General features: G+C 38.6%; 1 protein-coding gene across 1 annotated transcript; it reads right to left on the minus strand.

The window, feature by feature from the left end:
* Window positions 1-24588: 24588 nt before the first annotated feature.
* Window positions 24589-27219, minus strand: LOC131246688 (double-stranded RNA-binding protein 3-like). The gene is made up of 4 exons (XM_058247040.1): window positions 26867-27219; window positions 26507-26754; window positions 26142-26361; window positions 24589-25917 (listed from the first exon to the last, which is right to left on the minus strand). The coding sequence occupies exons 2-4, from the start codon at window positions 26750-26752 to the stop codon at window positions 24950-24952; spliced, it is 1434 nt and encodes a 477-aa protein (XP_058103023.1). The 5' UTR covers window positions 26753-26754; window positions 26867-27219; the 3' UTR covers window positions 24589-24949.
* Window positions 27220-27889: the final 670 nt, after the last annotated feature.

The following is a 27889-nucleotide window of genomic DNA, read 5'->3' on the forward strand; positions in this document are numbered from 1 at the left end:
GTGGGCCTCATCTTAGTTATGAGCCATTCATTATTAGGGGCTGACCTTTAATGTGCACCATCCATTATTTAGGGGCCACCTTTGATGCTGGCCATCCATCATATGGGGCCCACCATCAATGTTATTGTTCATCATGTGGGCCCCACCTCCGATGTGGACCTTCCACCATTCGGGTCCCCTTGGATATGGGCTGGTCATCATTGGGGCCCACCTTGATGTGGACTGTCCATCAAGTGGGGCCCACCTTGATTTTTCCAAACTAACTTAAGTGAAAAAAGTAACTAGACTCATTTAGATTTTAAGTTGCTTTAAGATAAGTTATTTATGTCACAAGTAGCTTATTTTAGTTTGTACTTATTAAGAAAATAACTATGTTTGGTCAACAAAATACTTATCAGCTTCTCTTCTCTTTCATCTCTCCTATACCTCTCTTTAGTAACTTGAAAAAGTAGAAAAGCTTAAAAAAAATGAACTGAAGTGATTACATACTTCTAAGTTAAAAAGTTACTTATAACTAATCATAAAACAAACTTACTTTTTTGAAGTAAGTTACTTATCGACTGCTACAGGTAGAAAAAGTAACTTATTTGGTGGTATCCAAGTGGGCTACTTACAACAGTAGATAAATAAGTTTGATTTATGATTAATTATAACTTTTTTTATTTAAAGTTACTTCGTAATAAGTAAAAAATTAAGTTACGGTACTTAAAGTATTAGTAACTTAGGATCCAAATACCTCTTAAATGACTTAAGATAAGTTAAAAACGTAACTTATTTGGTGGTTTCCAAACAGGCCCTTAAAGGCTGGACCAGAAAACACATGTACTCAGGCAGTCCTTACTGCAAGGCTACAGTTGCTGCAGACCAAACCAGTCCTATCAGTGGTCTGATCGGATATTTATGTATCTAAGTTTAGAAATCATTCCCTTCCCAATGGTCGTGGACCGTCAGTTTAGTGGACCCCTTTGCCTCTAGGGATGGAGAAATCCAATAGCAATGTGTTCATTTGAGGATCATGTAACTAGGGCTAACAATGGCTGGCTTTGGGCCAGGTTGAGGTGCCTCCGAAGACAGGCCTGAATGGTAAAACCTAGGACCAAGGCCCCCTTGGCTCAGGACATGCCAAAATAAATAAGCTTAAAGATGAGGAGATATTTTAATTGCTTTTGTCTGTATTATTCTTCACCTCAAATTAATCTCACAGATTATGCGTTTCCTGGGCCTGACCTGAGCCCAAGCCCAGCTTCTCCACCTGCGGACACTGCAACTCGGATTGACTCATCCGGACTGGAGTCGGGTCATGACTCGTCTGAGTTGGGGCCTAGGTCAGGAGTGTCGTGGCATCGAATGGGATCGCATGAATCAACTTGAAGTAGGAAGGAACTTATACGAGTCTTGAAACCATGAATTTCGCTCTGATTATCCTAAATGGGCCAGGCTAGCTAAACTAATATCTAGCCTGATTAATAAACAGGCTTGAAATCATCTTGTTTTAGCCTATCTCAGTTAGGTGTATTTTTTATGGATCACTATTTCCAGTATTGCTTTTATTGGACTTCTTATGCATGGATATGAACCCAATAATAAATATTCCTTTTCAGGTGGTTTACGAGCTACTGCTCAATCTATTAGTAACCTAACGTGCCAACCTAAGCCTAGCCCAACCTGGGCAGCTCGCTAGTCAAAGTAGTGCCAACCTAACCCCACGATCCATTAGTCCTATTGTCCGACCATTGAATTTACACAACTTGCTAGTCAAATAGTGGAGCCGGACTCGGTCAGGTCAGTCCTTTCCTATTGTACCCATTGTTTAATAACTTTGTGACTTGGATCAACTCGGCTCGGTCTTGAGTTGACCACCAACTTGTTGTCAGACTTTTAAAAGTCTTCATTGTTTGGGGTTGCTCGATCGGTCAAGAGGCTGGCTCGATTAGTCGAGGGTCCACTCGACCCAAAGTCTAGCGTGCTACTTATTTAGGTGTTCGGGGCACTCGACCGGTCGAGAGAATGGCTCGACAGGTCGAGGGGGTCCCTCGACCAGTCGAGGCCTCAACTCGACTAGTCGAGGTTACGCGGATTGTTGCGTGGATTTAGTGCGGACTCCGTAAATTTGAGACGGTTTCGCAAGGGTGCGAAAAGGAAGTTGCCTGAACTATAAATAGGGGTTCCTAGGGCTATTCTAAGTAGATTCTAAGGCTTTTTAAAGGTATTCTAAAGGGTTCTAAGGTTATCAAATGGTGTAGCAAGAGTGAGATTTGAGGTTGTTCGAATCGGGTAAGTCCTCTCTCTTTGTAATTTCTATTTTCATAGTGGAGATCTGTAACTTTATGCCGTGGTTTTTTTCCTACAAGTGTTTTCTACGTTAAATCTTTGTGTTCTCTTGTATGTACTTAGTGTCATTGTATTGCTATCCTAGATCTAGATCCGTGTGATTCCACAGCCCAAATCCCCAACAAGTGGTATTAGAGCAATCGTGGGGCACATATCTAAATCTGAGGGATTAGTAATAATGGTAAGCACCAGGTATGATATTGAGAAGTACTCAGAGAAAAATAATTTTGAGTTATGAAAGATCAAGATGATGAGTTACTTAATCAAGCAAGGCGAAGATGGTGCTCTTGAGGAGTGAAAGTCTACTATAACTGATGATGATTGGAATACTCTTGATAAGAAGACTTTATCATTGATCCGTTATGTCTCATGGATGAGGTTTTCTACAACGTCATGAGGGAGAAAACTGCAGGTAAGTTATGAGCAAAGTTAGACGATGTCTATGCGAAAAAATCTTCTGAAAATCGCCTACACTTGAAGTGGCGGTGGTATAACTTAATATGGCAGAGGGTAGAGATCTAGAGGCTCACATCAGCAACTTTAATAAATTGGTTCACAAATTGTTGGATATGGAGGAAGTGATGAAAGATGAAGAACATGCATGTATGTTGCTGAATTCTCTTACGGCGTCTTATGAGTCATTCGAGGACACTATATGCAGCACGAATGAAACCCTGAATGTCGACACCATTATCTCGATCATTCAAGGGAAGGCTATGAGAAAGATAAACGGTGACATGGGGACATCTTCTGATGTACTGTTTACCGGTGGTAAGAATTCTGAACAAGGTACAGGTTCTAAATCCAAATCCAAGGGCATGGGCAAATGGAAGGTAAAGTGTTGAAATTGTGGGAATGAAGGACATGTGAAGAAGGATTGTGAAAATCCTAAATCAAAGAGAGAATATTCTGAGGCTTCGTATAGAGAGGTCAATGCTGCCACGTCAAATGAATCGAGTGGATTTGATGGTAATGGTTTGTCTGTGTATACGATCAGGCGGCCATATGATGATTGTAAGGACGAGTGGATGCTAGACACAGAGGCATGTTTTCACATGACTCCTCATCGGAGTTGGTTCGTCAGCTACAAGGAGTGCGATGGTGGACAGGTGTTTATGGGCAATGGCTTTGCCTGTAATGTTGTGGTTGTTGGTACGGTGCGTTTCAAGATGTTTGATGGGTGGAGTGTACCTTGACTAATGTTAAGCATGTTCCTAATTTGAAGTAGAATCTAATTTCTCTTGGTGTGCTTGAGGCAAAAAGATGTAAGTACACAGGTATTGATAGTGCTCTTAAGGTATCTAAGGGGGCACGGGTAATCATGAAAGCGCAACGACTTGGTAATATGTACAAGTTGTTCGGGAGCGCTTCAAAAGGTGGAGCTGCAATGGTTGTAGCAGAATCCACCTCTGCAAGTGTGTGACATGTTGGGCATGGCCACATGAGCGGGCAGGGTAGGAAGATTAAGACGCGCGGACAGGGATATAGAGCAGGTGGAGTAGCCACTTGTGTGAAGAATCACGCGGCATAATCGTAAGATACCAGCGAGGTACATGGACGACTCCAATATCGTAGGGGATTCTTCTTCTATTTAGATGGCTCTAGGTGAGCCTGTTGTTGAGAAGTGAAAGGTGACTATGGGCAATGTGATGGATTCGTTGTACTAAACCGACATATGGGAGCTGGTGGAGCTTTTAGTGAGCTGTCAAGCGATTGGATGCAGCCGGATCTTCAGGAGAATACAGCATAGATACAGGGCGAGGATGGTAGCGAAGGGTTATGTTCAGAGAGAAGGGATCGGCTTCTCAGAGATATTCGCGCCGACAATATAGCAAGTGTCTATTAGATCTGTGATTGGCGCTGGTTAGCCAATGTGATCTTAAGCTGAAAGGATAGATGTGGAGTCTGCGCTTCTGCAAGCAAAAGTGAAGAGCAGATCTACATGAAGCAACCAGAGCGGTTCGAAGTTAAAGGGGCTGAAAAAAGACTTTGCATGAGGTCGTGGTTCGACCTGTCGCTTAGGCAATGGTTTGATTCCTTCATGGTGAGTCAGTAATTGATGACATGTAAATCGTTAATTATGACATGTCTGAAATCAATGTACTGAAGACTCCGTTAAGTAGGACATTTAGAATGAAGGATTGGGGGCTGTAAAGATGGTTTTCGGCATTGAGACTGAAAGAAGAGTAGGCTTTGGTAATCACAGGAGGAATACCTTGTGTGTATATATTGATCAAGGATATGATAGGCCAGGTAAAGCCGGAGAGCGTTCCCTACACGTCTCTCCTCAAGTTTTCCTTAGGACATGTCCCAAAATAGATGAGGAAAAACAAGATATCTCATAAGCCTTATTCGAATGCGGTTGGCGGTGTATGCCATGGATTGGACCGGTTATTTCACAGGCTATCAGTTTTGTGAGTAAGTACCCCGACAAGCAATATTGGGTAGCGTGAGATGGTAAGAAAATTATGTCTTTCCTTTTGAGAAGACATGAGCAAAGGTGGTTGAGTACGTTGATTTTGATCTGGCAGACATGCTTACCTAGATTGTTCTTGTAGAGAAGTTCAAGTTCTGCGTAACTTCTCTGGGCTTGGCGATGGCATAAAAGAAGGACGGAGTGTGCACAAGAAGCTATGATGTAGAGATAAGAAAATATGGTAGAAAGATACACAATTAAATATTGAAGACCTGGTAGAAATTGTTGTCAGACTTTTAAAAGTCTTCAATGTTTAGGGCTGCTCGATCGGTCGAGAGGTTAGCTCGACTAGTCGAGCACCACTCGACTTAAAGTCCAGCGTACTACTTATTTGAGTGTCTGGGGCACTCGACTGGTCGAGGCCTCGGCTCGACTAGTTGAGACCTCAGCTCGACTAGTAGAGGTTACGCAGATTCTTGCGCGGATTTGGTGCGGACTGCGTAAATTTGAGGCGGTTTCGCAAGGGTGCGAAAGGAAAGTTGCCTAAACTATAAATAAGGGTTCCTAGGGCTATTCTAGGTAGATTCTAAGGCTTCCTAAAGGTATTCTAAAGGGCTTTAGGGTTATCACAGGGTGTAGCTTGGGTGAGATTCGAAGTTGTTCGAATTGGGTAAGTCTTAGTTGTTCGAATTGGGTAAGTCTTCTCTCTTTGTAATTTTTATTTTCAAAGTGGAGATCTGTCGCTTTGTGTCATGGTTTTTTCATGCAAGGGTTTTTCACATTAAATCTTTGTATTCTCTTGTGTGTGTTTGGTACCATTGGATTGCTATCCTAGATCTAGATCTATGTGATTCCGTAGCCTAAATCCCCAACACAACTGACTCGAGTCATCGAAGTAGATTAGGTTTGATTGACTCTAAGTTAACTCAGACAAGTTACATGAGACTCATTTGAGTTTTAAAGCAAGATTATACTTTTTGAAAAGGCCAAGCTATATGTCCTAGAGGGGGGGTGAATAGGACAATGCCAAATAAAAACTTATAACAGCGGAATAATAAAGAAAATGATAGCCAAATTAAATAACAATGCAGGAAAGTAAAACAACCTCAAAATTCAGATCTTGAGAGGTTGATACAAACGTTATTCTAAGGACAACCTTACACCAAAAACAGAGTTTATGGTAGGACAACCTTATTTCTAGAAAGGTCTTTGTATCAAGTCTCAAATCGAAGAGGAATACAGAATTAAATATAAACTGAAATGAAATAACTTGTAATTAAAGATGTATTGTTCTAGGGACAGCCATACACCATAAAAATGGCAGGGCAACCTTGCTGGAACAACTTTCAAATGAAATTGAAAATCAAGCTTATAAAGGAATAGCAGAAAGTAAATTTTAAGCTATTACAACATTCTCACAAAGCTTGAAATAATTACAACATTCACCACCATACATACATCCCACAAAAAGAATAAAAATTAGAAGAGTAAAACAATCAACCACAACACAAGGGTTTATAGTGGTTCGCCTGTGTGTTCACCAACTGTTATCCAACAGCCACACAAAAAGCTACTCCACTCCTAATATCCTCACACAGGGGATATTAGCGTTCACTAAAAATAGGTTTTCCCAGGTTCACCCAAAACCCTTACAATTGTGTCTTTGTATGTGGGCTTACACAATTAAAAAAATCCCCACTTATGAGTTTTCCTGGCTCTCCTCAGATAACCAAAATAACAAGATTTTTCTGGCAAATCTTGAAAGAAACCAAAATAATAGAAAGGAATTTACAATATGTAAAATACCTGAATATCTTCTTCGTTGTAGCCAGGTAGAACCAAATCAAAGTAGATGATTGAATGTCCAAGTTCAATGTCCAGTACTCGATTACAATGGTTCTAGATCTAATTGATTTTAAATTAAACCAAACAGGGCTTGCCTTAATTGATTTTGATTCCAAAGAAAGGGAATAACAATTCCTCTTTTCAAATCAGATTGGAATAACAGAAACAAAATCAATTAAAATAAAGCTAAGGAAAGAAGATATTAAATAAGCACACTTAGCTTAGATGGAGCACAGAATTATCTCTCAGAAGTTCGACGAAGATTGGCTTGAATACTATAATTAAATCGATGATTTCTTCTGAGATTCGTGCTCTATTTATAGGTGAGAAGATCAGGTCTTCGACTGGTCTAGAGTGCTCTTCGACTAGTCGAAGCTGTAACAGATATTTGAAAAATCCGGCGGGATATACTTTGACCGTTCTACGACTGGTCGTAGCCCTCCTACGACTGGTCGTAGGTCCTGCAAAGGTTCGCTGGACTTCGAGTCGTAGATTCTACGACTGGTCGAAGATGCAGAAACACTGTTCCTACGACTGGTCGAACAGATTCCAGGACTAGTCGAAGGCTAACAGATTTTATCCGGAATTTGTAACAAACTTACGACTGGTCGAGGATTTTCTTAGACTGGTCGAAGTAAGTCTAGGACTAGTCGAAGCAGACCTAAGACTGGTCGAAGAACAGACCAATCATATATAAAATAACATTCGACTTATGTATCCGAAATGACCTACTTCTAAGGTCATCCTATGGTCAAACAAACCTCAATCATGAAGTATGGACATTGAAACAAGAGACCATGAAGAATGAGCCTTGAAGTCTTGATGTAGACTAAACCTTGAAGTAGCTCAATCATGAAAGTGGCTTGAGTTTCAGCTTGAGTCTTGAGTTCAGCTTAACTTTCAACTTGAGTCTTGAGTTCAGCTTGAGTCTTGCCTTGTACTTTTTTTTTCTTTTCAGCTTGAGTCTTGTGAGCAGTTCTTGCATTCAAGAGTCTTGTTTTGTGATCAGTTCTTTCATTCAAGATCCTGAGTCTTGTATTTGAGAGCTTTGCTTGATGTGAGCTTAGTTTGTTCATGAAGTCATGAATGTTGATCCTTGAGAGAGCTTCACTTAAGTAGGTTATATAAAACATAACAGAGATTTTGTCACCATAAATTTGACAACTTACAGGGATATAAACTATAGCACTTACAATCTCCCCCTTTGTCAAATTAGTGACAAAACACATAACCAAACAAAAGTAAATCAACTGGTTAATACATGCAAATCAATATTCAACATTTAACATTCAACCAGTTTCAACATTCAACCAGCTCAGCTTCATTCAACAAGATCAAACATATACTCCCCCTAACTCTCCCTGGGTAACATAACCACTGCTACTCCCCTCACACAATCACATTAAGAACAAACCATTCTCCCCCTTTTTGTCACAATATGACAAAGGAGAACTAAATAAAGGAAGTCATGAGAGGAAACATGAGGAAGTAAGAGAGTATAGCAAAAGAAATATTCAGAGTGACATAGAGATACTCAAGATAGCATCACATATATTCAGCATTACATCAAGAACAAATATTCAGCATAATACATAAATAGAATCCAACTCATACCCAAGCAAATAAGTGCTAAGTAAGAAAGTTATTACAAACCAAAAAGTCTCATAAAAACTATTCAGAATTAGAACTTGAAGATGGAGCAGGAATTGAAGGATCAAGTTGGTGCATGCCTTTGTTCAAGCGCCTAAGATATTTGCGCATATACTTGAATTGCAAATCATGAGCAACAGACATATTTTCCAACTTAACATTTATATCCTCAACTCTACCTTCTAATGCACTCAGACGTGCATCAACATCAGATGGTACAAAATCTGGATCATTAGCAGAGTCAGAATCCAGTTCCTCAAAAATATCATCCATATTAATATCAACATCAGCTTCTTCAGGACCACCATCAACACCACCACCTTGTTCAGGAAGCAGATCCAACTTCATCTTATTAATATTTGTATTGTTGAAGATCAGATGATGGATTGGTGCTTCATCAACAGGTATATCGACTAACATATGAGTAGCCAATACAGTCATAAAGTATGCAAATGGAATGTCACTATGACCAGGATGGAGGCGAAACTGAAGAATGAAATGACAGATTAAGGAAGGCAAACAAATCTGAGTACCATTTGAGATAGCATGGATAACACAAACCATAAATGAAGTCAGGTCAGATTTATTACCCGAACGAGGATACAGATTAGACACAAAGATTCTTTGAAGAATTCTGTATTTGGGTAACAAATACCTTGCGGGGAGCGCATTCCCTTTTTGAGTCCATTGAACATCCATATTGCACAAGTCTTTAGTTAGCATACGTTTTTCAGCCATTGAGGGTTTACCAGTTAATTTATGAATTGGAATACCCTCATCATTCACAGGAATTTTCATTAGGGCTGAAATTAAATGACGAGCAATGTCAAATGGCCCTTCTCTAGTAGAAATTTGGAAAGTTAAATTATCCTGTGAAAATGCACTAATACATGAAAACATGGATTGGGCAATGGACCGGTATGCAGGCCCACCCCAATGCAATAAGTTAGTCCAACCTACAGCTTCAAGCATAGGAAGGATGTTAAATGGAGCAATGTAATTGACATCAACAGGATGTTCAACGATAACCTTACGAGATCTAATGTCCCTAACAAATGATGGATCATCATTGGGAACAAGAAGATGACGTTTAGATAAAGGGGTTGATCTGGAGGAAGAAGAAGGACCACGTGAAGTAGTTTTTATTCCTCTAGAAGCCATTTGCAACAAGGAATTAAAGGAATAAAGAGGTTGCAAAGGATTGAGAAGAGGGTTTGCTCAAAACAGATTTTTCACAACCCAAACCCCAAATCTCAATGATTTTCAAGATAAAAAGCTTCAAGAGAGAAAAGGAAGCAATCTTGACACAAATATGCAAGAAAAACGGATTTGGAACACTAACCTTGAAGAACTTGAAGGATGGGTTCGACGAGTCGAAGTTCGGCTCCAAGGAGAAGAAAGAAGAAATGAGGAAGAAAGAAAAATCTCCAATTTCAAGTGAAACCCGTGCTCCACGACAGGTCGTGGGTATCTACGACCGGTCGTAGTACGACTGGTCGTGTATACTCACGACTGGTCATACAAACACCAAAAAATTCAATTTTCTTACAATTTTTACAAAAATTGAAATACAATCTAGCAAATATATACAATATTATACAAGAAGGCATAAATTATCAATTTAAAATGCACATGCCAAGATCAAATTTCATCTTTTTGAACCTGCTTTTATCTAGAGGTTTTGTGAAAATATCAGCGCGTTGATCTTCAGTAGGAATATATTCTAGAGATATAACTTTTTCTTCTACTAATTCCCTTATATAATGAAATCTAATGTCAATGTGCTTAGTACGAGAATGCTGAATAGGATTTTTTGAAATATTTATCGCACTGGAATTATCACAGTGTAATAACATAGAATCTGTTTAATTCCATAATCACTTAGCATTCGTTGCATCCGGACAAGCTGTGTACATGCATTAACGCATTACCAGTTGTTGAAAGTGATATAGAATTTTGTTTCTTACTAAACCAGAAGCTAGACAATTTCCAATAAAAACAACCACCACCGGTTGATTTTCTATCATCTAGATTGCAAGCCCAGTCCGAGTACCCAACTAATTGGACATTGGTTTCATGAGGATACCGGAGACCGAGATTTACAGTATTGCGACATATCTAATAATTCGCTTGACAAAAATCAAGTGAGATTCTTTTGGATCGATTGATATCTTGCGCAAATACCAACACTTAGTGAAATATCAGGGTCTACTAGCATTAAATATAACAAACTACCAATCATACTCCGATAAAGTTTTGAGTCAACATTTTTACCATTAGAGTCTTTTGATAGTTTCGGTAGTACTCATAGGAGTATCAATATTTTTGCCATTTTCAAATCCAAATCTCTTGATTAGATTCAAGGCATACTTAGATTGAGAAATGAATATTCCTTCAGTTGTTGCTTTACTTGCAATCCAAGGAAATAAGTCAATTCCCCAACCATGCTCATTTCAAATGTGATTTCATTAAATCTGCAAACTCAGTAGTCAAATCAGTACAAGTTGATCCATAAATGATATCATCAACATAAATCTGTACCATTAGGATATGATCATTATGTTTCTTAACAAACGGAGTTTTATCAACAGATCCCATTTGAAAATTATGACTTAAAAGAAATTTTGTTAGTTTCTCATACCATGCCCTAGGTGCTTGTTTTAATCCATAAAGTGCCTTTTAAAGCCGATATACATGATCAATATTTTTGGAATCTTCAAATCCCATTGGCTGTTCAACATAGACTTCTTCATGTAAATCGCCATTTAGAAAAGCACTTTTCACATCCATCTGATAGATCTTTATATTTCTAAAACATGTAATGGATATAAATAGTCTGATAGATTCAAGACGTGCTACTGGTGCAAAGGTTTCATCGAAATCAATCCCTTCAATTTGAGTATAACCTTGTACCACCAGTCTAGCCTTGTTTCTAATTATATTTCCACATTCATCAGACTTATTTTTGAAAATCCATTTTGTTCCAATGATGTGTTTATCTTTAGGTCTTGGTACGAGATATCAAACATCATTTCTTACGAATTGGTTGAGTTCATCTTGCATCGCAACAATCCAGTTTTCATCAGCCAGAGCTTCTTTTACGTTAGATGGTTCAATTTGGGATGTAAAACATACATAATTACATATATCCTCAAGTTGTCTACGGTGCGAACACCGGTGAGAGGGTTTCCAAGAATTTGTGTTGTTGGATGATCTTTAATAGTCCTTAACTCAGAATCAATCTGATTCGATGAAGTATCGGGTTTATCAATGATTAGTACTTCATCATTATCTGAATTAGAGATTGGTGTGTTTAAGTGATCATCAATGACAACATTAATGGATTCTTGAATCACACCAGTCCTTTTATTCAGAACTCTATAAGCTCGACTGTTTAAAGAGTATCCTAGAAAAATACCTTCATCACTCTTCGTATCAAACTTTTCCAAATTTTCACGATCACGTAAAATATAGCACTTGCTGCCAAAAACTCGAAAGTATTTAACAGTAGGCTTTTTATTGAACCACAATTCGTAAGCCGTTTTATTATTATCTTTTCTAGTGTAGACTCGGTTAATAATATAGCAAGCTGTGTTGACTGCTTCAGCCCAAAGATTTTTAGAGAGCTTCATGCTATTTAACATAACATTAGCCATTTCTTGAAGTACCCTATTCTTCCTTTCTACAATTCCATTTTGTTGTGGAGTTTTGGGAGCAGAGAATTCATGTAATATTCCTTGGTCGGTACAGAACTTCTCAAAATTGCAATTCTCAAATTCAGATCCATGATCACTACGAATTTTACTGATTTGAGAGGATTTTTCAGTTTGAATCCTTTTGAGAACTTTTCTTACTTCTTCAAGGGTTTCAGATTTATCCCTTAAGAAGACTACCCAAGTGAATCTGGTAAAGTCATCAACTATTACCAAGATATACTTTTTACCACCACGACTTTCCGTTCTGGTAGGTCCTATCAAGTCCATGTGGAGAAGTTCGAGTGGTCTTGATGTGGTATTTGAATTCACCTTTTTGTGTGAGTTCTTTGTTTGTTTGCCTATCCGGCACTCACCACATATTTTATCTAATTTCAAGTTTGGGTAAACCTCTTACAAGTTCTCGTTTGCTCAATCGATATAGATTTCGATAATGTACATGTCCAAGACGTTTGTGCCATAAATCAGTCTCGTCTGTATGGACCATGTAACATGTTTGATTAGATGAGCTGGATTCGCTAATAATATAGCAATTTTCAGACGTTCTACGTCCAGTTAATATTACGGAACCCTTATTATTTAGTATTTCACAACTTTGATTAGAAAACCGAACATTATGGTTATTATCACATATTTGTGATATACTAAGCAAGTTGTGCTTTAGGCCTTCAACATATAAAACATTTTTAAACACTGAAAGATTAAAAAGTTGAACCGTACCTTGGCCTAAAATCTTGCAGCTTGCTTCCATCACCAAATGTGATTGAACCATCAGCCATATCTTTCAGAACGGTGAATAAGGCTTTGTCACTGTCATATGTCCGGAGCATCCACCGTCTAGGTACCACTTTGAATGACTTGTTGCTTTGAAAGCGTGTGAGCAACCAAGCGGTGACTTTAGGAACCCATTTCATAACTGTTTTGGGTTTAGGAACATAGTTGGTCTTCTTTTGTGTATACTTGTAGGAATGACCTATAGAGTTAGATTTTAATAGCTCCTTGAGTAAATCAACTATCTTTTCAGCTAGTGGATTTCGATTCTGATTAAAGTTGACATGGCTGTTTCTAGGTTTTTGAAAAGTTTTTGAATTTTTAGAAAAACCTTGATAAGTACTTTTCCCTTTTGAGTTTGAGGACTCTCCTTTAACAAACATAGGAGGAGTATACTTTTGTTTAGGAGGTAGATTTTTATCATACCCCAACCCGGATCGATCGCCACATTTTCTTGATCCGGATAAAAGTTTTTCTAACATTGGATCACCTTGGGCATATTTCCATGTGTCCTTTAAACTCAGAAGAGAAGATACTTCAATTTTAAGTTTGTCAATTTCAGATTTTAAATCAACAATTAGTGAGTTTTTGAATTCCAAATCACATTTTGATTTTTCAAAACTATCTGAAATTTGTGATTTTTCTAAGACAAGTGAATCAAAACAATTTTTGAGTTTAGAAAACTTTTCTTTTTGAAGTTTAAGTTTGTCACAATTTTACAACTTTCCTTATATAGGGCATTGTAAGCGTCTTGAAGATCATCTTCATTTTCACATTCACTATTCAGATTTTCTTCACTTGTAGAGTCATTATCTGAAAATGTGAATTTGGCTAGAGTCATAAGAGCTTTAATCTCATTGCCCGACTCAGTTTCATAATCTTCTGTTTCAGTAGACCCTTCAGAATCAGATGATTCATCCCATGTAGCCAACATACCCTTCTTCTTGGGTTTGTCCCTTTTAGGACATCTATTTGCTAAGTGCCCATATTCTAGACAGTTGTAACATTGACTATCTTTCAAGGATTTTCGAGATTTGGGTCTAAACTTCTTTTTGTCATTTGATTTTTGAAAATCAACCCTTTTCTTGCTTTTGAAAATTTTATAAAATTTTTTAGCCAAAAGAGCCATATCATCTTCTGAATCAGAATTTTCTTCTGAATTACATTTAGAAGATTTTAGCGCGATAGATTTACCTTTAGGAGCTTTAAAGTTTAACTCGTAGGTTTGTAGAGAACCAACTAGTTCTTCAACCCTCATATTATCCGTATCACGAAGTTCCTGGATTGCGGTTACTTTAGAATTGAACCATTCAGGAAGTGAGCGTAGTATTTTTGCACACACTTTACTTTCTGGGATTTTATCGCCAAGACCCCACATTGAGTTTACAATGTCATTCAATCTAGTGTAGAAGTCCATAAACATTTAATTTTCCTCCATATGAATTTCTTCAAATCTGGTTATGAGGAGTTGGACTTTAGATTTTTTGACAATTGTAGTACCCTCGTGTGTCATTTCTAATACATCCCAAGCTTGCTTTGCAGTCTCACAAGAGATGATTCTTTTGAACTCATCCGGTGATAGTGCGCAAGTAATTGCATTTAGTGCTTTAGCATTTGCACTACTCTCACTTTTCTGAAGGGTGGTCCATTGGTAATATGGTGTGGTTTTCATAGACTTTGAACCATCAACCCCAGTAACTTCCATGATAGGAGGATTCCATTCAGTCACTGTAGCTTGCCACACATTTTCATCCATTGATTTGAGGAAGATCCTCATTCTGGCTTTCCAATAAGCATAGTTGGAGCCATCAAAGGGTGGAGGCCTAGTGACTGAAAGGCTATCAAAATTTGACATCTTAAATAGCTTAAATCGTTAGCTCAGGAATTAAATCAAAAAAAAAACGAGCTATTAGGCTCTGATACCACTTGAAAAGGCCAAGCTATATGTCCTAGAGGGGGGGTGAATAGGACAATGCCAAATAAAAACTTATAACAGCGGAATAATAAAGAAAATGATAGCCAAATTAAATAACAGTACAGGAAAGTAAAACAACCTCAAAATTCAGATCTTGAGAGGTTGATACAAACGTTATTCTAAGGACAACCTTATACCAAAAACAGAGTTTATGGTATGACAACCTTATTTCTAGAAAGGTCTTTGTATCAAGTCTCAAATCGAAGAGGAATATAGAATTAAATATAAACTGAAATGAAATAACTTGTAATTAAAGATGTTTTGTTCTAGGGACAGCCATACACCATAAAAATGGCAGGGCAACCTTGCTGGAACAACTTTCAAATGAAATTGAAAATCAAGCTTATAAAGGAATAGCAGAAAGTAAATTCTAAGCTATTACAACATTCTCACAAAGCTTGAAATAATTACAACATTCACCACCATACATACATCCCACAAAAAGAATAAAAATTAGAAGAGTAAAACAATCAACCACAACGCAAGGGTTTATAGTGGTTCGCCTGTGTGTTCACCAACTGTTATCCAACAGCCACACAAAAAGCTACTCCACTCCTAATATCCTCACACAGGGGATATTAGCGTTCACTAAAGATAGGTTTTCCCAGGTTCACCCAAAACCCTTACAATTGTGTCTTTGTATGTGGGCTTACACAATTAAAAAAAACCCCCACTTATGAGTTTTCCTGGCTCTCCTCAGATAACCAAAATAACAAGATTTTTCTGGCAAATCTTGAAAGAAACCAAAATAATAGAAAGGAATTTACAATATGTAAAATACCTGAATATCTTCTTCGTTGTAGCAGCCCGGTAGAACCAAATCAAAGTAGATGATTGAATGTCCAAGTTCAATGTCCAGTACTCGATTACAATGGTTCTAGATCTAATTGATTTTAAATTAAACCAAACAGGGCTTGCCTTAATTGATTTTGATTCTAAAGAAAGGGAATAACAATTCCTCTTTTCAAATCAGATTGGAATAACAGAAACAAAATCAATTAAAATAAAGCTAAGGAAAGAAGATATTAAATAAGCACACTTAGCTTAGATGGAGCACGAATTATCTCTCGAAGTTCGACGAAGATTGGCTTGAATACTATAATTAAATCGATGATTTCTTCCGAGATCCGTGCTCTATTTATAGGTGAGAAGATCAGTTCTTCGACTCGTCTAGAGTGCTCTTCGACTAGTCGAAGTCAGTAGAATATTTGAAAAATCCAGGATATACTTTGGACCGTTCTACGATCGGTCGTAGCCCTCCTACGACGGTCAGACGTCACCTACGATCGGTCGTAGGTTTCCTTCGGACCAGTCGTAGGTCCTCGCAGGTTCATCGGACTTCGAGTCGTAGATTCTACGATCGGTCGAAGATGCGAAACACTGCCTACGATCGGTCGACTGCATTCCAGTGACTAGTCGAAGGCTAAGATTTTATCCGAATTTGTAACAAACTTACGATCGATCCAGGAAATTTCTTAGATTGGTCGAAGTAAGTCTAGGACTAGTCGAAGCAGACCTAAGATTGGTCGAAAACAGATCAATCACATGTAAAATAACATTCGACTTATGTATCCGAAATGACCTACTTCTAAGGTCATCCTATGGTCAAACAAACCTCAATCATGAAGTATGGACATTGAAACAAGAGACCATGAAGAATGAGCCTTGAAGTCTTGATGTAGACTAAACCTTGAAGTGGCTCAATCATGAAAGTGGCTTGAGTTTCAGCTTGAGTCTTGAGTTCAGCTTAACTTTCAACTTGAGTCTTGAGTTCAGCTTGAGTCTTGCCTTGTACTTTCTTTTTCTTTTCAGCTTGAGTCTTGTGAGCAGTTCTTGCATTCAAGAGTCTTGTCTTGTGATCAGTTCTTTCATTCAAGATCCTGAGTCTTGTATTTGAGAGCTTTGCTTGATGTGAGCTTAGTTTGTTCATGAAGTCATGAATGTTGATCCTTGAGAGAGCTTCACTTAAGCAGGTTATATAAAACATAACAGAGATTTTGTCACCACAAATTTGACAACTTACAGGGATATAAACTATAGCACTTACACTTTTCATATGTACAAGCTTTTGATGAAATGACGTTTCATTTCTAACAGCAACCTATTATTCAATCAAATTATTTCATATCATATTAGTACACAATTCAATACAGACAAGTACAGTATCTAATTTATGTCCCCCAAATACAAAATTTTACTGATAAGGAGTAATAATGATGCCAGTCATTTAGGTATAGTACACATAATAAAAAAATGTAGATTTATTCCTAGACTAGGTTGTGTAGGACCCCATCAAAGATTTCCACACCCCTCTCTAGATGAGAAGCAGAATGCCCCATCACCCACAGCGGGCTCCTTCAACGGCTGTTATGATTGTATAATCAGTCGTAGCCTCTGATTTGTGATACTTGTCCGTTGAAATAGGACCATCGAATATTTTCATTCCAAACAATTCAATAAATATCCACAAATCTAATAACTAAATAATCAAATAAACATAATTTTTAGTTCATGATATATTTAGATTGGGACTAATGTGTTGGACATGCTAATTTGATTTAATCATCCGTTGCCTGCGCAAATTCTTAATAATTTCTAAGTGTTGTGTCTCAGTTATCACACTTTGGCCCAGGTATTTGTTACACGGGATCTAGCATATCTCTGCTCATTAATGCCCACATGCATTGGATGGTCCAATGAATGCCGCAATCTAATAAGCTTATTGATCTAAATTTTAGGCCAGTGCATTAACATATATTCAAGCCATTTATTAAATATATTTATTTTTGTACAAGTAATTTTAAAGAATTGTTTATTATTAATCAATCATACACTCCCCAAAAGAGATCCTATATAAGCCAACCAATGTTAGAAAAGTAAAAACATTACAGTCAAACTTATAATTCATCATGCCACATGGTCATAGGCCCCACAATCCACGCAGCTGCCACCTTTTCATAACCCAAAGCCACCTTATCCATATGGTTGTAAGGGGTAAGATCTCAACCATCTTGCTTTTCAAGTATGGTACGAAACAAAACATTTTGCCCACCCATTACATGGTATCATCATCCACGAGTGATATTGTTGGATCCCAATGCATGGCTCGGTGGTAAATGTAATGCGTTTTAATATTGAGATTATAATTTCAATAATGCAAACTATTGTTTTAATATTCAATGATTTAATCATTTAGATCTTTTATATTGAACATGAGCCATTTGATTGACCAGTGATTTTCAAGCTGCTATAACAATTGATAGTGTCTGTTAAGAATGTGATTCAAAACTTAAGTGGATCATGCTATAAGAAATATTGGGGATAGAAATGCCCACCATTGAAATCATGATGTTAATTATATGCCATCCAAACCCATCATAAGGTCATTCTAGCTAGAATGAAAATGCAAATCTTAGCTTGGTCCAAAACTTCTATATTCTATCGTGGGTGTTCCACCACCACTGTTTCCTGTACTGTGGTCCACCTAAGTTTTGAATCTGGCTCTTTTTTTGGCATCGTGTCCTAACATGAGTTGGAGAAACTGGTGGATCTCCCACTCACATCTCCGTGGAGCCCACATAACTTCTAGCTGTTGTATTTTAAATTATTTTAAAATAATTTAGTGTTTCAAAATATCCATTGGGACGAACCATGGCTGTGGTCATAGGTGTGCATGTGCCCTACAAATGTGTCTTTTTACTGAAAGGTTATATCTTTTCAATTTTTGTTTTAAAAAGTTGTGTCTTTTGAAGCCTAAAGGTCGCACCATTTGGATTTAAACCCAATAGTCACAACCCTTTGTGAAAGGGTGTCTTCACAAAGTCTATAAATAGACTTTCTTTCATTTGTTTTAAAAAAGTAAGAAAAAAGTTTGTTTTATATTAAAACTACGGTCTAAGTGTTTTCTAGTTCGGGTTAAGACTACAAAGTGGTTCGAGCCCGTATACAGTGAGTGCACCGCTGGAACCGGATCATAGTCGTTGTATCATGTAGGTCGATTGCTCTAGAAATCTGTTGCACTTGGGACGCTGTCCAAGGGGAGAAAATTCGATTTCAAGCCGAGTGAGTCACGTCACGCCTCAACTTCTATAAATCGATAAATTTTCTTTTATTTTTAATTTTTAATTTATTTTATTTAAATAGTTTTTCAAACTCCATGTTCCAACACCGGCCATAGAAAATTTCTAGGGGATGCACATGAGGTATGCGCATTAGTTGCAAAACTTTATGGGCTCTATCATCATGTATGTGTTTTACCTATGGCATTTATTTATGGATCATTTTAAGGCATGAGAAAAAAGAAAAAAAGGAGAGGTATATTCAAAGCTCAAGTGGACCATACCAAGGGAAGCAATGGGATAATGACACTCATCATTGAAACGTTGATGGGGCCCACCATGATGTTTATTTGTGGTCCAACCTTTGGGAGTGTTACTCTTACTGTGTGGCCTACCTTGATGGTTTTTCATATATCCACACCGTCCATCAATTTTGCCAGCCCATCTTAGGTTGTGGTCCTATAAATTAAGTAGATCCAAATTTCAAGTGGGCTACACCACAGGAAACAATGATAATTAAACAACCACCATTAAAAACTTTCTAGAGCCTAGTATAATGCATATTTGCCATCCAACACATTCATAAGGTCAAGAAGACCTGGATGGAGGGAAAATACAAATATATGCTTGATTCGAAACTTTCGTGGGCCACAAAAAGTTTTTAATGGTCATCACTGTTTCAAGTGGTGTGGTCCACCTGAGATTTGGATCTGTTTAAATTTTGGGATCATAAAGGAGCTGGAAAAATGGATGGATGGCATGGATATACAACACATTCATCAAGGTGAGCCCCACACAATAAGGATAACACCTAATATGTTCCCCACACGGACATGGAAGAAGGAAAAACACAAATATCAACTTGAACTAAAACTTCCTGTGTCCCTAATAAGTTTTCAATGGCAGGCATCCAATCCCCACTATTTCCTACCGTGTGGTCCACACAAGCTTTGGATCTGCGTCAATTTTGGATTCATTCCCTAAAATGATATGCAAAAGTGGATCGACAGCATGGATAAAACACATAGATCATGGTGGGGCCCACAAAGTTTTGCAACATATACACATGCGACAGGTAGCCGCTGCAATCCCATTCCACTTCCGCCCATGTAAAAGGGAACCGGATTAGGTGCGCCCTGGGCTCACCCAACAGTGTCGCCCTCACCATGGGGCCCACTTTGATGTATGTATTGTATATCCACAACGTCTATCCTTTTTGGCAACTCATTTCAGGGCATGAGCATAAAAAACGAAGTAAATCAAATCTCATACGGACCATGCCACAGAAAACAATGGGGATAGAACCCTACTATTAAAAACTTACGAGGCCATTGTAATGCCCACTGTAATTTTTATTTTCAATTCAACCAGTTCATAAAGCCATTGCCACTTATTTCTTATGGGGTGGTTCGCCTGGGATTTGGATCTGCTTCATTTTTGGGTTCGTTTCCTTAAATGAGCTGAAAACATTAATATACAATACATATATCAAGGTAGGCCTCACAACGTGGGCGGCACATAAAAGACCACCCTAATTGGATACCACTCTGCTTCCAAGGCGCCATCATGATATATGAGTTTTATCCATACTATTCATCTATTTTGCCGTATCATTTTAGGGTTTGAGCCCAAAAATGAGGCAAATCCAAGGCTCAAGTGGACCACACCAGATGAGAACACAGATGACAATGACATCCACAATTGAAATCTTTTAGCATTCACAGGATGTTTATTTGCCATGCAAGCTGTTCATAAGGTTACATAGGCTTGGATCATAGGAAAACGCAAATATCAGCTTGATATAAAACTTCCGTGGCCCCCACAAAGTTTTCAGTAGAAAGAAATTAATACCCACTGTGTGGTCCACTTGGCCCTGCCTTTTTTTTTGGGCTTATTACTTAAAACAATATGAAAAATATAAAATAAAAATAGATGGAGGGTGTAGATAAAACCTCTACATCACTTGGGGATAATGATATCCACCGTAAGGCCCACAGTAATGTCTATCATTCAAACCGTTCATGAGGTCACATGGACTTGGATGGAAGGAAAACACAAATATCAACTTGATCCAAAACTTCCGTAGCCCTACACTGTTTGCATTGATAGTTATTTAATTCATATAGTTTCCTATAATGCAGTCCACTTGAGCTTTGAATATACTTTAATCTTTGTTCACGTCTTAAAAATGAGCTGGAAAAAACGGATGGACAGCATGGATAGGACACAAACATTATTATAATGTACTGAATAACTTAATAGGCAGTCTTCGTTCAAAGGGAGCGTTTGGATATTAATTTACTTAGACTTCAGCCTACTTACCTTACCTTTTTATTTATTAATCTGAAGCAACCTTACTGATGCGTGGAATTTTGACGGAAGGTCATGGCTTTTATTACACTGCCCATCTCATATAAGTTACTTATCTACTGCTGTAAGTAGGAAAAACTCATCGACTGCTGTAAGTCGAAAAGGTGTGCCAGCATAACATGTAGGTCAGGACCCAATTCATCCATCATCTTGGCACCCTACGTATTTTTCCAAAATAAATCTGGTCCACTCAGCAGGTGGGCTCCAATTAATGGAAACACGCGGACGGTTTAGAAACTTGAACCAAGTTTTTTACAGCCGTACATTATTTTTGCAATATGTGGCCCACCGACCAGTGGATTTTCTTGGTCTGGGGCATCAACATAGAGCAACCTTTCGAGGGATGGTTGGATCTTGGACCTACTTGCCATGCAGGCGCATGTGTGGCTTGTACGTGAGCTGTATTGCACACGTGTGTGGGCTTAGCAAAGCTCATCCCTCGGTTCTTGCACTCGCGTACTAACGTGGCTCGTAATCTGCGATCCGGGCCATTCATAGAGATGATCGCAACCGTTGAAGAGGTAGATCGCACCATTTATAGACTGGAAAAAAAATATTAGTTGCAATAATGGATCCTATCTATCTGATCTGTAGAAAGATAAAATTGTAGAGTGGTCAACATTACGTATTCAATTTTGTATTTTTAATGGTTGGGATCATCTTTCCAATAAAAAAAAAAAAAGAGAGAGACAGTTCATGACCCATCAACACTGGGGCCTTCCAGATGTCCCATCTAGCGGATTAGATTTAAACTCAGAAGTTGGAGGACTTCCTACCTTATGAGAAAAACTTTCATACTCTGGCAAGCATGGTGGCTGATACACATGCACTTGGAAGTTACCTAGAAATTGCATAATGGTATTAATGTATCATCAACCAATTATCAGACTATTTTAATGGTGTACATTTATTGGACAGTTGGGAATGAAAAATATCCAGTGGTCCTATTTCAACAAGAAAGCGTACAGAAATCATAGGTTAGGATTGCTCAAACAACCGGATTTTGGGGTTATGACTTGGAGGCATTGGGTTCCGCGATTTGATCGGTTTAGCATGCCGCTATGTATGCAAAGTTTATAACTTTTGAGTGCCTGCGTATCAAGCCTCGTACACTGCCAGAGTATCAAATAACTCCCCTTTATCCCAAAAGTACCCCTTCCTACTGCGCGAATTGGGTGAGACACCAGAACCAGCGATCTGGGTGCGACCCTGACGTGTCAATACGCTATTCGCCCAGATAAGCAGTCCCCGTGCGCGGCATTTACACGTGAGAAATGGCGTGCTGACACGTCAGAGTCTCCCCTTCCAACAACCCAACGGCTATTTTAGCTTTTCAGTCACGTGGCTGCCTCAAACTTGCACAGGATTTGAAATTAAAACCAAGAAGAACCAACTACAATGAGAAACCCATCTCCAAGAAATTAAAAAGAGAAATGATTCAGTGCTCTCAGTCACAACAAGTTATAGTGCTCCTAGATTTAGTGGAGCACTAGGGCAGTCCAATGGATTGATCACAACTGTCCATTAGGTGCATCGTATATTTCATGGAAAGCAACTTAAAAATAACAGCAATCAGACAATTCTAAGCATCCAATCAATGAATGGCCCATTAAATGAATGGCAATGATCACTAATAAAAATGTAATTCCAATCAATAATCTGAGCCATCTGTTTGCTGGGGCTATGAATTGGTCATGGTTACATAGAATAACTTCAATCAGACCATCCTAACCATACTGTATATGGCTTGAAAAATCACTAGCCATATAAATAAGGCCAAATTACAGATGGATAGGATATTCCGATTTAGGTGATTTTTTTTTTCTTGGTAGCCCAAGAACATATGTTGCATGTAAATCCTAATGGACGGTCTGGATCAACCTATTGCACTATCCAGGCGTCTGTTACAACCAAGAGACTATAAGGAAAAATGAAGTGATGGTTTCTTTCACCCCTTTCACAGATTTTGCATTCTGTGAAGTGAAATGGTACAAAAGTGTACTATTTCAATTCCCAAAATCCAAGATGGTTGTTTGGAAATGAAAAATGGTTGCATGAAGATAGTACAGAAGATATAAAATCAAGGAGAGATGAACCCCCTCTATACTTACTTTCAAGCCCACTGGAAAAGCATTAATTGAGAAGACAAGACCATTAAATTTCTGACCACAACTTAACGCTTGCGTTTATCACTGCATTTGTTTCTTTTGCTGCCTGCATTCAATGCTCTCTCTCTACCCATCTGCCGACCTTTTCTCTCACTCTCTCTCTCTCGTCCAAACAGTGGGCCCCACTTGCCGAAGTAGGTGATTGGTGTATATCTATTGGGCTGTTAGAACAGAAGTGGTCAATGGTTGAATTAGCTAATGCCCATCAGTCAGAGGTTAGAACTGTCTAATCCAGATCATTCCGGGGCTATGCCCATCTACACTAGGTCCCACTATTTGTACGGTTTATATTTTCTCTATGACACGTGTACATTTTCTGTGCATGAGCATGGGGAGCATATGCAGTGTAACCAAACTCTACCGAAGAAAGTTCCTTCTCACAAAAAGAGCCAGGGAATTGGAAGGTGAATACTATCAGAATTTGGTTATCATTATCAGAAATCAAATAATTAGTATATTGTTTTTTCACTAACTAGAACCTGTTGAGCTTTTCTCTTTAGCCAATGAAACAAGCCATGCAAAAGATTCATTATCTCCACGTACATGGATTGAAAATTGCTGGGCTCAACAAAGCAAAAAATTGCAGAACTTAGAGATTATGGATTGAAAAATGCTATTTGTTCAAGTTTAAGAAAAACCCATCCATCCAAAATTGCATAATTTAGATATTATGGATTGAAATTTTCTATATGTTCAAGTTAAAGAAAGACCCAACCATCGAATATTGCATAATGTAGTGATTATGGATTGAAAATCTTATAACTGAGGTCTATCGAGCTTTGAGCTGGCTATTGTAATCAAATGACACTAAATAAACAAGCCAACTAACAACACCCATGAGCCGAAATCATGGATTTCTAAAACAACACCTGCAGAAGATGGGCTGAAACCTGTTTTTGTACTTGCTACTGTAATGAAATTTCAGCTAATGAAACTGGCATCTCACAAGACCCATGAGCCAAAATAATGGCTTTTAAAAGCAAATCACAAGATTCAGGAACAGATCCATCATGCAAAACTGCAGAATTTGTTGATTTTGGATTAGAAACAGATGATTGGTTAATGGTCTTTCGCATAGCCAAAATCCATTGAAGCTTTTATCTGGCTGCTGTAACCGAAGTCCACAAAGGAAACAAGCCTCTAACATGCACCATGAGCTAAAAATCATGGATTCATGAGGAAAATACAAGTTTAATGAAACACCCATCAAGCGAAGTTTGCAGAATCTGGTGATTATCGATCGAAAAGAGGTGATTGGTATACGGCTTTTTCGTAACTGAAACCTCTTGAGTTTTGATCTTCTTGTTACTGTAACCAAATTACACTAAAATAAACAAGCTTGTTACAGCAGCCATGACCCAAAATTAGAAGATTTCAAAATCAAATCACAAGCTTAGGAACAGAACCATCAAGAAAAACTTGCAGAATGTGGTGTTTATTGGATAGAAATCTGCTATATGGTCTTCTCTCTTAACTGAACTCTATTGAGCTTTGATTTGGCTTCCGTAACTGAAGTCCACTAAAGAAACAAGCCTCTTACATGACCCATGAGCCAAAATCATGATTTTCAAAAGCAAAACACAAGTTTAAGAAAAGACCCACCAAGCAAAACTTGTGGAATTCAGTCATTGTGGGCTGCAAACAGGCAATTCTCATAATTGCAGCTTGTCGAGCATTGAGCTGGCTAATGAGACCTCTTCTGTTGTTGGTGATGCCGGTGCTGAGGCTGAGATTGAGGTTTCTTTCTTTTGGGCTGTTGGAGGATTTGATGGAGGCTTTGTGGGTGGGGCCGCACAGACTGGGATCACTGAACGGATGTGAACCGCTGGAGCAATGCTGTGCAAGTGAAATTCACTGCTGTGGAGGAATCGCGGACGAGGAATCCCAGGCGCGGTTCGAATAGGAGCTGGCATAGGCGTAGAGAGTCTGAAAGGCCTAGTTCTGATCTGTGGTTGTTGGGTCCTGTTTTCGGCCGATGCAGGGTTGAAATTTGGTGTTTGGGGCAGGACGAATGGGCTGATACTAGTAGAACTAGCCCCGAAATTTGCGCTACTTGAGCCAATCTCAGTTTGTTTTCCTTTGACATCTGATCTCCCACCAAGCCATTCCTCTTCATCCTTCTGGTGTTCTTCCAATGGAGGTGGAATCTCTTGTATTCTGATCTGAGATTTACTCCTGATATGTACTGGGATGGGCCTATTTGATGAATAGAGAGATGGGTTTTTGTTGTTGTTGCTGCTGATGCTGTCCTTTGATGGAGATTGATCTTGAGAAGCAGCAGTAATTGACTGTTGGAAAGTGGGCATTTGTTGTAAGATCCTGGAAGGAGTAGGAAGAGCTAAAAAGCAGCTGTTTTGTTGCTGGTGTTGTTGAGTTGGGTAGATTGAAGAAACATCAAGCAAGGGATCCAAAGGCTGGTATTTCTGATACTGTGAGGTGTTGTTGGGTGATGAAATAGAGCTGTTATCTCTATAACCCAACATCATCTTTCTTCTTCTTATAGGTTTGTTCTCATCTTTGGGCTTGAAATTTGAAAGGACCTTTGCTACAACTACCTGTTCCTGTTCTTCATTGCTCTCAGTCTCCTTGTTTGATTGAGACAAAGAACCCAAGTTTGGCACTGCATAGATAACCATGATTAAGTTCCAAAATCATGTGAAATTCTGTCCATATGAAAAGGGAACCTCTATTTACACCCACCCCAATTGATTTCCATACACATTTTCCATTTTAGTATTTGAAATAGTACAAAAGTGTACCATTTCAAATACCAACATGGAAAATGGGTGGGTGTAGAATCAATTCCCAAAGGAAAGATGGTTTTCTTGGGGGTGTATGTTTTACATTGTTTCAAAGAAGACCATGCAGCCATTGCTGCATTCTTCTCAGCTTGCTTCTTTGTCTTTGCTGGTTCACCGGTGAAATTCATGCCAGCAAGCTCTACAGTGCAGGTAAAAACAGGTAGATGTCCAGGGCCGGATCTCACTGTGGTGTAAACAGGCAGGTTCAAACCAGCTCTATGAGCAGTCTCTTGTAGAAGGTTCTTGAACACACCAGTCTCATCCTATAGAACAGTGGGGCCCACCAAAGAAGAAGAAGAATAGGAACAACAACAAACAACAGAAAAGAAATGGGTTTTCTGAACTAAGTATAAACTTACCAATCATGACTTTTAAAAAAAATGAAAAAAAAAAATATGAAAGACTTACAAGGACTCTTGCAGCTAGAGACCTGGAAGGGCCCCTTGTAGAGAGGGTGTTGAGAGCTACCTCAGCAGCTGCATGTTCTGCCTGCCTAAGGGTGTGGCAATAGCTAGGCCCTTCAAAGATCTCACCATTGAAATTAACAGATGCTCTGAATCTAGGTGCATGATCTGGCCCTTCCCTGATGCATGCATATGAAGGGAGGTTGAAGCAGCTTCTCTGTGCTAGTTCTTGCAACTGATTCTTATACATACCTGCCATGACAAAAATCATAGAAAAGGAGGAGAATCCATGGATCAAAATAAAAAGACTAAAAATCAGCAACAGACATGAAGAACAAGATAGGGAAAAATATGAGTTGCCCACCTACAAAAGATGCAATACAAAAGCTATCTCACATATGAGGAGAGGTGTATGGAGAGGGAGAAATACATGCAAGTATGGTGTAAATCTCAAAGATGGTTTTTTTTTTTTTTTCTTCCTTTTATGTCTGTGGTGTTTGATTCCTAAGGATGGAGATTTGGATTCCTTTGGGGGTGTTTTACCGCATGGCTTAAAAGCACACTTCCCCAATACATAGCACAGTTTTCCAGCATTGAGTGGCGTAAACCAGCCACTCCCCATCTCAGTTTCTGCTATATTAATGGGCATTTATAGCTTTTGTAAGCTTTTGTATTTCCTCTCTCTATTTACAAAAGAAAATGAAGAAGGTAGCATTGGATTTGGTTTCTAGCAGTGGGGATTTAAATCTCTTGAAATAATCTTATTATCCAAAAGTCAATGGTCTTCTCTCCTTGTTCTCTCTCCTTCTCTCTTTTTTAATCTTTCTTGCTAAAGAGTCCTACTCCCAATTAAAGTCCTTGAATTTCTTCGATTCTTGGTACTATGAGGTCGACCTCGCGGGAACTTCCCATGAGGTATAGCTGTGTGGGCCCCACCGTGATGTGTGTCAATGCCGTATACAGAACTTAGGTGGGCCATAACATGTAAAATCTTGTGAAGACATGCTTACAACATATATTAAAAAAAACTTGGTGGGGTCCACCTGAGTTCTAGATGCGCTGAAACTTGTACCGACCCCATCCAAATGGGACACATAGTAGATGGGCTAGATTTGTGAACCACATTTTCGTGGGCCTAATAGATGATTATGAATGTTTTGATGGGAGGGCAACCCCTCTCAACCGTTGTATGTGGTGTGGCCCACCCAAGTCATGGATTGACTTGATGTTTAAGCCAGAGCCCACCATGAAATGGTACATCTGACTGATGGTGTCGTTGTTCGACACACATCACAGTGGGGCCCACATAGCTCAACCTCATGGAAAGTTTCCATGAGGTTGACCTAATAGTACCATTTCCATATATATATATATATATATCTATATA

The sequence above is a fragment of the Magnolia sinica genome, chromosome 5, assembly GCF_029962835.1.
Source record: "Magnolia sinica isolate HGM2019 chromosome 5, MsV1, whole genome shotgun sequence".
In the NCBI taxonomy this organism is placed as follows: domain Eukaryota; kingdom Viridiplantae; phylum Streptophyta; class Magnoliopsida; order Magnoliales; family Magnoliaceae; genus Magnolia; species Magnolia sinica.